Genomic DNA, 12,563 nt, shown 5'->3' with positions numbered 1-12,563 from the left:
TCTCTAATTAGGACCTAATTAATTTTCCCCTGATTCCCCGCCTTTCATTTGTTCATGTTGAATGCATTGCTTTGCCACCCAAAAAKAGTTAGGTATTTTATTTCTAGTCACTAGCAGCAATACACAGTATGGAACAAAGATCCAGTTCTTGGGTGCTGCCCCCTGAATCACATCAGATGGGTAGCWATGATAGCCAAGACACTTATATTATGAAGCATTTAGGTATTTGATAAACGATTCAGTTCTAATTTTGCATCATTCTAGGGTCTACATAGCAGAACCAAGCCATACATCTACTGCAATGAGAAACATATATGAAATAATTTCCTCAAACCTGTTTTCCTCCCACCTATGTTAATTGGAATTATTGGTATTCAATCTCTTCATTCTTTCTGGCTCACTCCCTGTGTCATCTGTTCCATATTTTTGCTTTGGAGCTTTGGAATGAAGTCAGACTCACCATCTGATGATCACCAGTGTACCTCGCTTACTCCTTCGAAAAACTGTTATAACACAGACTCATAATCATTTCTTAAAGAGCAGGCAGCTCTCACGAGGAGAGAAAAGGTTTGCACTGCATGGCTATCCTCGTAAACGGAGCGACCCTGAGCCCACGGCCAGAGGCCCCAAAGCCCCTCCAGCTCCATCCCCAGGTCACGGAGTGCTCGGCCGCTCCGGGGYCAACTCCCTACTGCTTATTCAGAGCTTCCCATCGGCTGCTGTGGGGAACTGGRGGCACACTAAGTCCCTCCTTGCACGATCTGCCCTCAGAGCCCTCCTTCCAACCCCAGCCTGCTTGCTGCCTCCTTACAACAAGTCACCAGAGCCTTCCTAGGCCCAGGACAAAACCTGAGATGGGGCCCTCCACACACCWAAACGTCCTGTTGTTACAAGCTGTGACCTCCCTGCCCTGCTCCCTTCCTCCTGCACAGAGAGGAAAGGTCTGTGCAGACCCCTGCTCCGTAGGCCCCTTGTCGGCCTCCAGCGGCGGCCCTAAGCGGAGGCCTCACCCTCACCTCCCACCCTGTGCCATGTCTAAATATCACCACAGTGAYCAACTTAAGGGGCACTGTTTGGACTGGGAAACAATTTTTGCCCCCATGTGTTTGCAGTAGCTCGTGGATAAAGACTGCATAAAGAATGTGACGCGTCCATAAATATTACTAAGAAACAGCCTGCTCTACAAATGAACAGGTCACAGAATTTGATTTAATGTAATGTTTGCTAGAAAGGGAGAAAAAAAATGTGAAATGTAATGTAATGTAATGTAATGTTTGCTAGAAAGGGAGATTAATGTAATGTTTGCTAGAAAGGGAGAAAAAAATGCTTTCTAAAGGCAGTAAAATCTTGAACTGCTCATCTTTTTGTTCACAGCAAAAAGATTCATTTTGCTCACAGCAAGATCTAAGACAATTTAGGAGCTATTTCTCAGTTATGGAAAGTTCTTCATATATCACTAAATAGATGTGTTACAACAGTTTTCAATTCCTGAGTGCTAGGGCCTATCCAATGTGGTCAGGGAGGTAGAGAGGTGACATTTTTCTAAGAAGACTGAAAAGAACCTGATTTGTTTCACCTACTTAAGTGGCTGAGAAGGGATATAACTGCAGTACATTTGGAGGGAGGAGAAGTTTAGCACCAGATGAGGAAAGAGCTGTTCATGAAAGCACCACTGTGTAGCCTGTAAATCAAGTTTCTAGCCATGGGAGCAGTGAGTGCCTGAGCAGCCATTAGCTGGCTGGCCAGAGCAGCAAGGCGGCCCCCTTGAAGATGTAGCTCTATGGGCTAACGAAGCACTTTACTGACACAGAGGTCTGCAGCAACAAAATCAACATCCCTGACTGGCAGGTCTCTTCCAATTCTTTAATTCTTTTCTATTTTTTTCTTTTTAAATTTGATGAAAATAAAACTTGTTTTCTGACCAGCCCTCATTCTAGTATCTTACACATTAAAGCAGTGTAGCCACCTCTTCACTGGAATACAGCACTGCAAGAATTTGGTATGAGAAAGAAGGYGTTGAGTTGCTGAAGCAGTAATCTACTGTAAGGGGAAAACATGAGGCCTATGAAAACTCTCATCTCTTTTCCCCTCAGCTGAAAAGAAACCCAGTTTGAAACAGCTAAGTACTCTTTTATCAATGATGTTGTTTATTCTGCATTGCTACTAATCAGTTTGGTGTTAAGATTTCACCCAGTCYCTCCTCCAAGTAGTGTGAGAGGCCAGCGATGACTCGTAATGGAAGCAGCTCGAAAGACCGCACACAGGCAAGCRCTGGATCTGAGCACTGCGGCTTGCTGTCAAAACACCCACTGCCAAACTGCAGCCCTAGCACACACTGCTTGGTAAAGCCATGGAAAGGCCAGAAGTTCAGCACACCAAATTGCTCTGCAAAAAACTATCTGCAAAATCATGGGAAATGYCTGCAATTAAAGAAACAAACAATAACACCAACAAACATACCAAAACAAAACAAAAAACAAACCCCTCCGTGATGCAGGTTCACCCTGAGCTTGCAGACCACTACTAGAAGAACATGAAARTGGAGGTAACCACAGGAGTCAGTGGGGCCCATCCAACACAGCAAGAGCTAGAGCTGTTCAGCTGTGTAGGTCCTTCCCAACCTCCTTTTTGCATCCTGTGGGCCCTTGCATTCTTCCTCAAATGCTATAAAAAGAGCAAAAGGCAAACATGGTCTGCCATGGGGTGAGAACAAGTGAGACTCTGAGCTCACACGGGTCTGCCCGCAATGGTCCTGAGAAGTTTTATTTTGCTGCTCTTTCAGTTGAGCACGTATCATTTGCCTTTTGCAGCAGCGGCAACCTCATTTTGCATTAGCAGATGGAGAGTAGGATCTGATCTGCTTCTTGAGACACCATTTGTTGGGCTGGGAAAAAACCTAAAGGCAAAATAATGTAAAAGGAGATCCTAGACAAGCAGCAGAGGTGCCACCAAATGGGGATAAACACTGACCATGGGAATGGTGCTAACTTCTGCCTTCCCCAGATGTTCACCCCTAGGGCCGTCCTCCAAAACAGCGACACAGCCCATCTGCATCTGGAGGAGGTTCCCACTAGGGAACCCTCTTCCCTAGTAGATGGCAAAAGCTCGATTTGCCATCAAGCCATTATGCCATGAAGTCAATGCTTAACTATGTATTTCTCAGTCCCAAGAGGCAACAGGACTGCAGAGAGAAGCAGATTTTATGGATGCATGCAGGGCATTACTAATGGGAGAGAAAACCACTACGATTTGGAAAACTGCTTTTGCAAAGCAGCCTTACAAACTGCCTGCTCACTCGGTATGTGTATCGTTAGCATTCGCCCCTCTGCTGCAGCGGGCAGACAGACAGAGGCTAACATCCGACAGGGGAAGATCCCACCACCCTCCTTCATTTTGCTCCCTGGCAAAGTGTACATCTTGCGGATGAGAGGATGGAAAAGAACACTGGCTGTTCTTTTGCATTGAGTGTTATAAAATTGGACTTGAAAAGGTGCTGTGCAGTCTGTTTACTTTGCTAATATTATGCCTGCCCACTCTACTTTGCAGCCAAGTTTCCTGAATTACAGTATTAAAGAATATACATGACATTTACAGAAACTTTAAATTTCACAAAAGTGACATATTTTTGTGAACGCAAAGAGTTATCTGTACAACTCTTTTATCTCCTGTAATATGTATGTTGAAAAAACAACATCCAGAGCTCAAAAAATGAACTTTACAGTGTGCTACAATCTTATGAACCATAGGGCAGTAAAATAATGTGCATCATGCTCAGATGGTGCTGATGTTGCAAGGTAAGTCACTCACCTTGAAGTACCTCAAAATCTGCACTGGAAGGCTTCTTCAAAATTAACCTCAGAACCTCCCACTTAGGTTAGGAAGTATGATTCTTATGTGATAAATAAAAGACAACTTAACCATGTAAATTACCAAATTACCCTTGCACACTTTCTCAGTAAGAGATGAGTGATTCATGAGCTTGGATGGCACATCTAGAGCCTTGCAGGACTGGGCTAGGAAGGGCTGTCTCTGCTGATGAACGTGCAAAAATAGTCAAGCTGGAACTAGAGGAGGTGCGTCCTGCACTGGACACTACAGAGACATGTYAGACATTGTGTCTAATTCCCAGTCCTAATGTTTTAACTCCCAAATCAGTCTTTCTCCTAAATTCCATACTGCTTTATTCCTCTGCAAGGCATAAATCCCCAAATAAACTGCTCTTTTTATCTCTTGCAGGCACCATGCAAACCTTTACACTCTTGTGTAGAAAACGCATGTTTATGCCTTACAGAAGGCAGAGCTAAGTGATATAAACTAGGGAATTTAAAAGTTACGTTTGGCAACGTGCCCTTACTGTGCTCTAATTATTTCTTAATATCCCAGTTTAAGGGCAGCATCTTGGCCCCAATTTTAAATTGTCTGGCATTTCTAAGTTTGTATCACAGGATTAATGTTAAACAGTTTTCAGATTCGTTATTCAAAACTGCTGATTGTGTATTGCCTCACAAAGCAGAATGACTCCATTAGAATCAGGATTTATTGTAAATATGATACTGTTAAGGCTGACTCCTTTGGATATTAAAAATGCATGGAAAAAATCCATTGAAAAATTATTATGYGAGCCGTCGTAATTTGTCAGTTTAATATCTTTGTCATTTGCATTTCTTTTTAAAATGCCAAAAACAATTAAACCTTATCCCACCAATAGCAGTTGCCAAATTTCACTTGAAATTGAAAGACTAATGCATCGTGTCAGTTATTTTATTAATATTAAATAACAAAAACAGAAAAGAGAAGACATATAACAAGTGCAGCTACAAACAGAGTATGTAAGCTCTACATGCTAGACACTTAAAACACATTTTGGCAATACACACAGAGGAACTGTGCAGGCTTTCWTGTGAGCAAGCAGTGTCCCTTGACTGTCAGGCCCTGGCTCAGCAAAGCAAAGTGTTGCTGGGCTGTGGCCTCAGTGCCCATTCCCTGACCTTCCAGCAACACGAGCTTCTTGCTGGCTGAGACTGACGAATTTTCAATGCATCTGTCCTCGTGGTTTCCAAATATCCCTCGCTTTTTGGAGCGACTCAAGTGCCAGCRAGAAAGGCAGAAGGACTCATGAGTCAGCAGGAGCTGGAGCTAGAACAAATCGCTTAAGATTTCTGTTTCCTGCAGAAACACCAGCTGCTGTCAGATCTGTTTGAATGGTGTTGTGCAAGGCCGCTCTTAGCACACGTCGGGTCTTAGAGGAAGACTGTATTTCTGCAGTTGGCATCCTCTGTGATTATGAAATATCCCCCTTTTTTACTATAGGCTTAGAGGTGCTTTAGTATGCAATAAACCAGGAAATAAACAAATACAGTATTTTTTGGTAGTGGTATTACAGGAATATTAGTGCTAAACAAATAAAGCAAATATTTGACCTCAGTCAGTTTGGCTTTTCCTTTTCCTTCTTAAAAAATCAGATGTGATCATGGACCTAATTCTGCACTTAAGTCTGTAATTTGCTACATTCCCAGTGCCTCGGATACACTTGTCCCACACTTTCCAGCAAGGGGCTGTCCCCTTTGGGACAAAAGCAGCCAACAGCAAACATTGTTCATGACGGAATTCATACTTCCACTCTCTTCCCTATAAGAAATTTTACTAGTGCTACCATGGACTGCAYAAGGTGCTTGGAGACGATACCTTTTACCCTGACTCCAACCCACATGAGCTGCTACCTCCCAGTAGCTGCAGCAGAGCACAGGCAGCCCATGGTGGCAGACAGGGAAAGGGGCTGCAAAGAGTTCCAGTATTTCTTGTTGCTTCTTTATTCCGGCCTCTCCAGCAGCAAATGGGACATCCCTCATCCCTCTGAGCAGTGCACAGGCACTCGCTGCCCCTCGGCTTTGGAAGCACAGAGCCGGGTTATCCGCTCGTCCTACACGCTGATCCCGAGCAGGGCACCGGCAGGGGCCTCCTTGCAGGCTCCCCCGGGAGGCTGCCAAGCCGCTCCTGCCAGGAGGAGYTGGTAGGAAACAACTCAGCTGCTTTACTCAGGATTTACCTGTCTGCAGAGAGAAGGCGGCTAGACAGTCCAAAGYTCCTTGCACCTCTCCGATTACAGAATTCTTCTGGGAAAAAAAGTCATGTAGAAATTTTATGTGAAAATATAAAAMTGGTTAAACAGTGAGAAGGGAACCAAAGAAAGCCTTTTGGGTAAAACTCCACCCAGTCTGCTTTTAGAGCCTAAGCAATGTCCCTGCAAGTCACTCCATAATTAAGCATCAAACATCCTGAAAGGTTCCCAGCGAGACACAGTGGACGATGATTAAGCAGCTACAGGCTGGCTCCTTACTGCCAGCCACCTGCTCTTTGGTTATACAGCTTTGCTTTTCCCCTTGTGGATGACTCCCAGCCCCCTCAATTTCAGGCTTTAGAAGTCCCAGGGGTGCAGGCTACTTTTCTCAGGAGGGTTTGAGCCAATGACACCTGTACTACCAGCTCTCACCCTTCCAATAGCAGCAAAGGGCTGGGGGTTGCGAGGAACACCTGAGGATTTTTGGTGAATGCCAGGTGGAGATTTTTGCTTCCACATACAACACTGGATCCTCCAAAACAGATGGCAGCAACAGCTCAGAGCTCTGAGCACTGGGCTAAGGACATTTTGCCCAAAAACACRCAGCTGAGAGATGACAATAGAAGGCACCAAAACAGCACCTGATGGCAAGACGCTTATTAGTTTGGTCAGAAAAAAAAGGACAGAACTTGCTAGAAAATAAAATCTGCATCATACCATCTCCCTGCACCAGCCAGAGTTGACAGCAGTTCTTTATAAAAAGCACTGCAGAGACTGGAATAAATATTTAAAATATCATGAGTTTATGTCAACACAGTGCAACCACAGTATTTCTAGCTACAAAGTAACCCAAGAATCATTTTAAATAGGGAGGTGAGACCACCACTACCTTAGAAGATACACTGACATTTCAGTTCTCCATAGCATTTGTTGACTTCTAGGGCAAGTTACTGTACCTGTTACAGTACCTGTACTGTGTTACTGYACCTGTAAACTGTTCCAGGTTAAACATCTACACAGTTGGAAAGATCGCAAGGAAGTTTAATTCTCACAGAAATATTTTTCAAGATCTTGGCTTCAAAACCACACAGTTCCAGCTCCTGGGTGAAGGGGCATACACCACGAATATTATTCTAAAATTACATCAAGAAGAAATGCAATTTCCTAGTGGGCAGTGACCTATAACACATTAGGGTATCTGCTTCAGCTGAGGCCATGAGAGCAAATAGTATGAAACAAAAATATAGAGGCAGTGTAACATGGAAGATTGGGTTGTTGCTTTGCATTTTATTGCCACCTGTTTCATTGTCCAGGGAAACTTGCATATAAATCCTGTAATTATCAGCATGGCATCAGTGACAACCACATTTTGTTAGGACAGCGAGTGAACTTGATGGATGGAGTGAAAGGAGATGCTGTTGCCCTTCCTGAAAACATCTTTTCCTTGTAGGAGGAGGGGAACACAAATGCAAGCACAAGTTTTTTGAGCGAAGGACTACTACAGATAGACACAAGCTTCTGGCAGGACACACGAGTTGGGTTTTGCTGCTGCAGTTTGAAGCTGTCCTAGTGTCTCAAGGGCTAGMAAACCCGACTGCCACCGTCTCCATTGCAACTGATTTTGTTTCAGGAGGATTCCAGATCAACGGGAACAGTTCAGCCAAGCTCAAGTCTTGGAGCCCTTTCAGGGTTTCAGAGCCCTTCCTAGACAGTGAGGGACCCTTACAGCACACTGTGAGGTTTTCAATTAGGCTAATTCTCCATGCAGATAAGCCAGGTCACATTAAAACTTGATGAACTAGTGGGTTGATGAGAAAGCCAGATTACTCCCAGCTTGCTGCTATAACTACCTGAATGTATTTCTCGCTTACATTTTCATAAGATGTGCACTGTTTGCCTCAAATTCAGGTAGCAGATTACAAAGTGCCTGCAAGATGAAATCCTTAAACAGAATGAAGTCCCAGCAGTCTTCAAGGTTGCAAAAGTAAGTCGTATTGATTTACTGAAAATAAAAATGTCTGATTACTTCAAAAGCAAGGGAATTACAGTCAACAAACTGCTTCCTGTGTCTTGCAATCTTCCTGCGACACGACGCATAACATGAAGAGAAAGACTAGACTGACACCTGGCATTTACCTGTCCCATAACATTTCAGACCTCAGCATAAACAGTCTCTCTTTTATGCATAAGCTTTTAGTTCCACTGTTGGTCAAACATGGAGCTGGAATATCAGACTTTCCTCAGAGCTAGGATATGCAGCAGGAAAAACTTCGAGTTTCTTTACCACAGATTATTTACTGGCAGGCATAGCCTGCAGCCACAGCTATAGAATCGACACAATGTAGGGTAACAATTAACCACAGCTAGCTCATTAGTGCTAGAATGATATTCCAAGTGCAAAGAAGTCACATAAATCCCCAGGAAGCATGAAACAAGGCCTCCCAGTTTGTTAATAATAGTATTGGATGCGCCACGCGCCCATGGCTGCGCTGCGTGAGGGGCACCCACGGGTGCCCGTGGGGCAGCACGGCCAGCTGACAGCTCCGGGCGGAGGGACAAGGCTGCTCCCGCTCGTCCCAACAGGAAATCTGGAAACAAAACATCGCTTGGGAGCAGGYCTGTTTCCGCAGCTTCTTCCTCCCTGCCGCAGCCGGCTTCACACCGCTTTTGTGTTCCCTTTCTCCCTCGCGCTGTTCCCAGCCCTCCGTGGTGATTTAAGCGGTGTTCTCCTCACGGGTGCCGTCCTCGGGCCGGGCGGCAGCCCCACGTGCGGGGAGGGTGGCACGGGGACGCGCTAGGGCGGCCGGCCAGGCCTGCTGCTCGCCGRGGGGCCGCGCAGGCCCCACACAGCGCCATGGACACCTCCATGCCGCCCCTGGAAGGGCTTCCCGAAGGACACACGGCACAACAACGGCACTGAGCTCTATCACTGGCATAGAATAAAAGTACAAGCAGTCTAATATTTAAACGAAAGGGTTTTGGCTTTTTTTAATGAAAACATTCAGAGGGGTTGGACTAGACGATCTCTCCAGGTCCCTTCCAGCCTCAACCATTCTGTGACTATCAAAAGCAGAAAGCACCACAGATYGGGACAACCAAAGGGTGCCCACAGCTGACCTGTCAGCAGCACCATTAAAAACAAACAAGCAGACCCACACAGGTAGGGGCAAAAAAAAATATTTTATGCTGACACAGAATATGACTGATGATTGACAGAGACAGAGTCATGTTGCAGAGAGCAGAGGATGGAGTTTTGCCCCACAATTATCTGTGATCAGACTGTGAAAGTCTCCCTGCCAGAAGGGTGAATTGAGGAACCAARGCCCGATCCACCGACACTGGACCCAGGTTGTGATTTCTAGCACTCGCACTCGTCGGCTAAAACGAGCAGCTGCTGAGACTCGGAGGGAGACCGAGTAGGGAGCAGCTGCAGCTCCCCACTGCCAGAAACAGCATCTCTTTAGGCAGGTATCCAGCTTGTATACAAACTGCATGTTGCATTTCAACTGACAAACTACCAAAGAACAAATTAATCAGGCGCTCCAATTTATTGCTGCAAATACCCCGCTCCCCTCTGCTTTACCCTGACGGTCGGAAGTGCCCAGATTGCACCCAGCAGGTTTCCAGAGAGGCACTCAAAGCCCCGTAAAATCCGAGCGCTTGGGCCACATCCGCAAAAAATCCCAGCCGCAGAACTGCCACGTTCATGCCCAGCTCCACTGGATTTCAATTAAGGATCAAGTGCTGTAATAGAAGGAAGGTGCCTCAAAACACCCCTGCGGATCTGCGCCTGGCAGCCTAGCTCCCTGCAGGCTCTTTGGAAAGGGAAATTTTCTCCATAATGCTCCGAACGYGGAGCAGCCAGGCTCTTGGGAAAGCTCCCTGGAGAAGGGAGTGTATCCATACCATACGTGTCAGAAGCTYGCCAGGATTGGGATCCCAGAGCACGGCCTGGCCCGCTAACAGCGGCCCACTCCTGTTTTGCTCATATTCAATTCAATTAGTTTTTGCTGGTGTGTGTGCGGGGGAAGTAACTGATTTTAATTTTTCCTTCCAAAGGGATTATTTTAACTAATTTTAACAGTACACTTTGCTTTTTTTTTTTTTTTTAATAAAATGCAAAGTGCCAATCACCCTTTCTGTACAGAAAGAAATCCCTCTAGAGTTATTGAATGAATTGGCGTTATAACTTGCTTTGAAAGGAGCTGACAAAGTTGTGCCAGCAGCAAAGCCTTACTAATTTTAACTTCTAATTTTATTTATTTATTTATTTGGATAATTAGAAAACTAGAACCTTCCTAAGGCAAAAAATAAATAAATAAATAAATAAATAAAATAAAAATAATTACAGGAAAACCTGTTTCTATGGTTTTCAGACACTAGCTTCTGCCCTCACTCCCCCCAAACTGGACTTTAAAATAAATATCACTCACACAAATAAATATGACTCATTCCAGAACAGAATTAGCTGGATTAAAGTAATAGCTCTGTCAAGACTTCAAAAGTATTAATTGTTGCTGCTCGAGAGTTTAAAAACCTGGAGGAATTAGTAGTTCTGTGTCACGGTATCTCTTGCCTACAGGCAGTCTGTACTGGAAAAAATGAATCCTTTCTCTCTGACTGGGAATTTCTGCCTCGTCATGGAATAGGGACCATAAGTCACTATCATTTATATGTTAAGTCTACTTAAAAGCTAACCAAAGTACCAAAAGCAAAGAATATTTCTGATCTTATATTTCACAAAAATGAACAATATCCTCAGTCTACGGCAATTTTTAAGCTCACAGGTACTGGCAATATAATCCTCCAGGGTATCAACATTTTAATTCCCGGGAAAACTCAAGGACTTTAGAGAAATAAGAGCAATGAGGCACCCTAATCAGTTCATCAGAGAAGTCAACAGCAATACACTTGAGATGAGACTGACCTGGACAGCTTAGCAGACATGAACAAGAATTTTACTATCACTAAAAAAAGCCCCAATATAAAAACTCTTCTGCCCCTCTCCCTCAAAAAAAATCCCTTCTACACTCTTGGTATCATATTTGAAATCTCCTGTCCTGTGGAATATTTTCATCACACACTGTACAGGTGAACATCACTTTCAAATTCAGTAACAGAYAATCCTGGTGATCTAAGCACATTTTAAAAAGCACTGAAATCCCTGCAAATTCTGTATTCTACTGTGTATTTTACTGTTCCTGACATATCAGTGAGACACTGACATGTTTAAGTTTTACAGCAGTCAAAGCAACATGCAAAATATCTATCACAAAAAGCTCTGGCTTTATTCTGATCAGTGATACWAGGTAATCCAAAAGGAAAAAATAATCCATTTAATCAATATGCAATGTTGGTATTGTGTGCACATCCTTAGAAACCATGCAGTGCCTTATTTAGCATGAAAATGCATGATTTAAAGTTAGAACATCAACAGGAACAATCAAAAGTGCAAATATATTCAATATTTTGTACTCTAAATGTAAGGGATCAAAGTATATATAAAAATAAAAATATTCTAAAAATAAAGATTTGATCTTAAAACATCTTAAAAATAAAGATATTATCTGCTTTTTTAAGCTTTATTAGCTACCTGTACACACTTATTTCAATCTGTGAAAGATTTTTTTTCCTACCTAAGTGTATACATTTTCCCTTCCACATTTCCTGYGTGTAGATGCTGAAATAACATTGAAAACATGAAAAAGACCTTTCACGGCAGCTTACGTTCACATTTCCAGGAAACACAAACTTAAAATGAAAAAAAAATAAAAAGACCATAAAGGGTTAAAAACTGAAGTGTGCCAAATTTTAGACATAGAAATTTGACTCAGTGAAGGACGTTTACAGAGAAGAAGGCACAAAGGCTGAAGAAACGCATCTCTTGCAGCAAGTGAAACAGCCTACAAACAAGCCCCGTAGCCCCTCTGTGGACCAAGATCTGTTTTATTTCACTTACCAGCATTATCCATTTTCCCCGCTCAGTTTTCCAGAGCAGAGTTCCCCAGAAAAGCAGCCGGTGCCGCCTCCGTGGCTCTAACGAAGCCGCTGCCCTCCTCCTGATTAGTAGCCCTTGCTGGCAGAGCGAGCAGGCTCCGTGCGCTCACTGCAGTAGACATCACCAGGAAATTTATATCTCCAAGGATGACAAACAGCCATTAGCTCCATTATAGGCTGATTAAGATTGTGTGAGCCTATCAWGTAGATACTTAAATCCTCCAGGGTTTTTTTTACCTCTTCGGGGAGAAAACAAAAGAACTCTGAGCCTATAATATTGAACACACATTGCTGAAAAGTAAAATAAAACACTGATGATGGTACGTTTAAAGGGCAGGAAAAAAATCTGAATAAAAAAGGGCAGGAAGAAAAAAAACTGAATAAAAAAAGGGATGTGTGACAAAGCGAAGGGGTATGATATATCAGTGACATAGAAGCAAAGTTTTAAGGAGAAAAATGAAAAAATGAGASGGAATCTAAGCCTGAGAAATTGCTAGGTTAGATTAAA

The 12,563-nt window shown here is 43.6% G+C and overlaps 1 protein-coding gene across 2 annotated transcripts in view; it reads right to left on the bottom strand.

The window, feature by feature from the left end:
• Window positions 1–12,093, bottom strand: part of PHACTR2 (phosphatase and actin regulator 2) — a 109,096-nt gene extending 97,003 nt beyond the window's left edge. Inside the window, exon 1 of one of the 2 annotated variants that reach the window (XM_026039187.1) lies at window positions 12,018–12,093. In XM_026039187.1, the coding sequence (XP_025894972.1) occupies window positions 12,018–12,030 (13 nt within the window). In that variant the 5' untranslated portion in view covers window positions 12,031–12,093. The remainder of the gene's footprint in view (window positions 1–12,017) is intronic. The other variant, XM_026039188.1, reaches the window with a different exon arrangement.
• Window positions 12,094–12,563: the final 470 nt, after the last annotated feature.

The sequence above is a fragment of the Nothoprocta perdicaria genome, unplaced genomic scaffold (assembly GCF_003342845.1).
Source record: "Nothoprocta perdicaria isolate Ctin4 unplaced genomic scaffold, notPer1 scaffold_221, whole genome shotgun sequence".
In the NCBI taxonomy this organism is placed as follows: Eukaryota; Metazoa; Chordata; class Aves; order Tinamiformes; family Tinamidae; genus Nothoprocta; species Nothoprocta perdicaria.
Note: the sequence above shows the minus strand (reverse complement) of the source record. Positions and strands in the feature narration are given on the sequence as shown.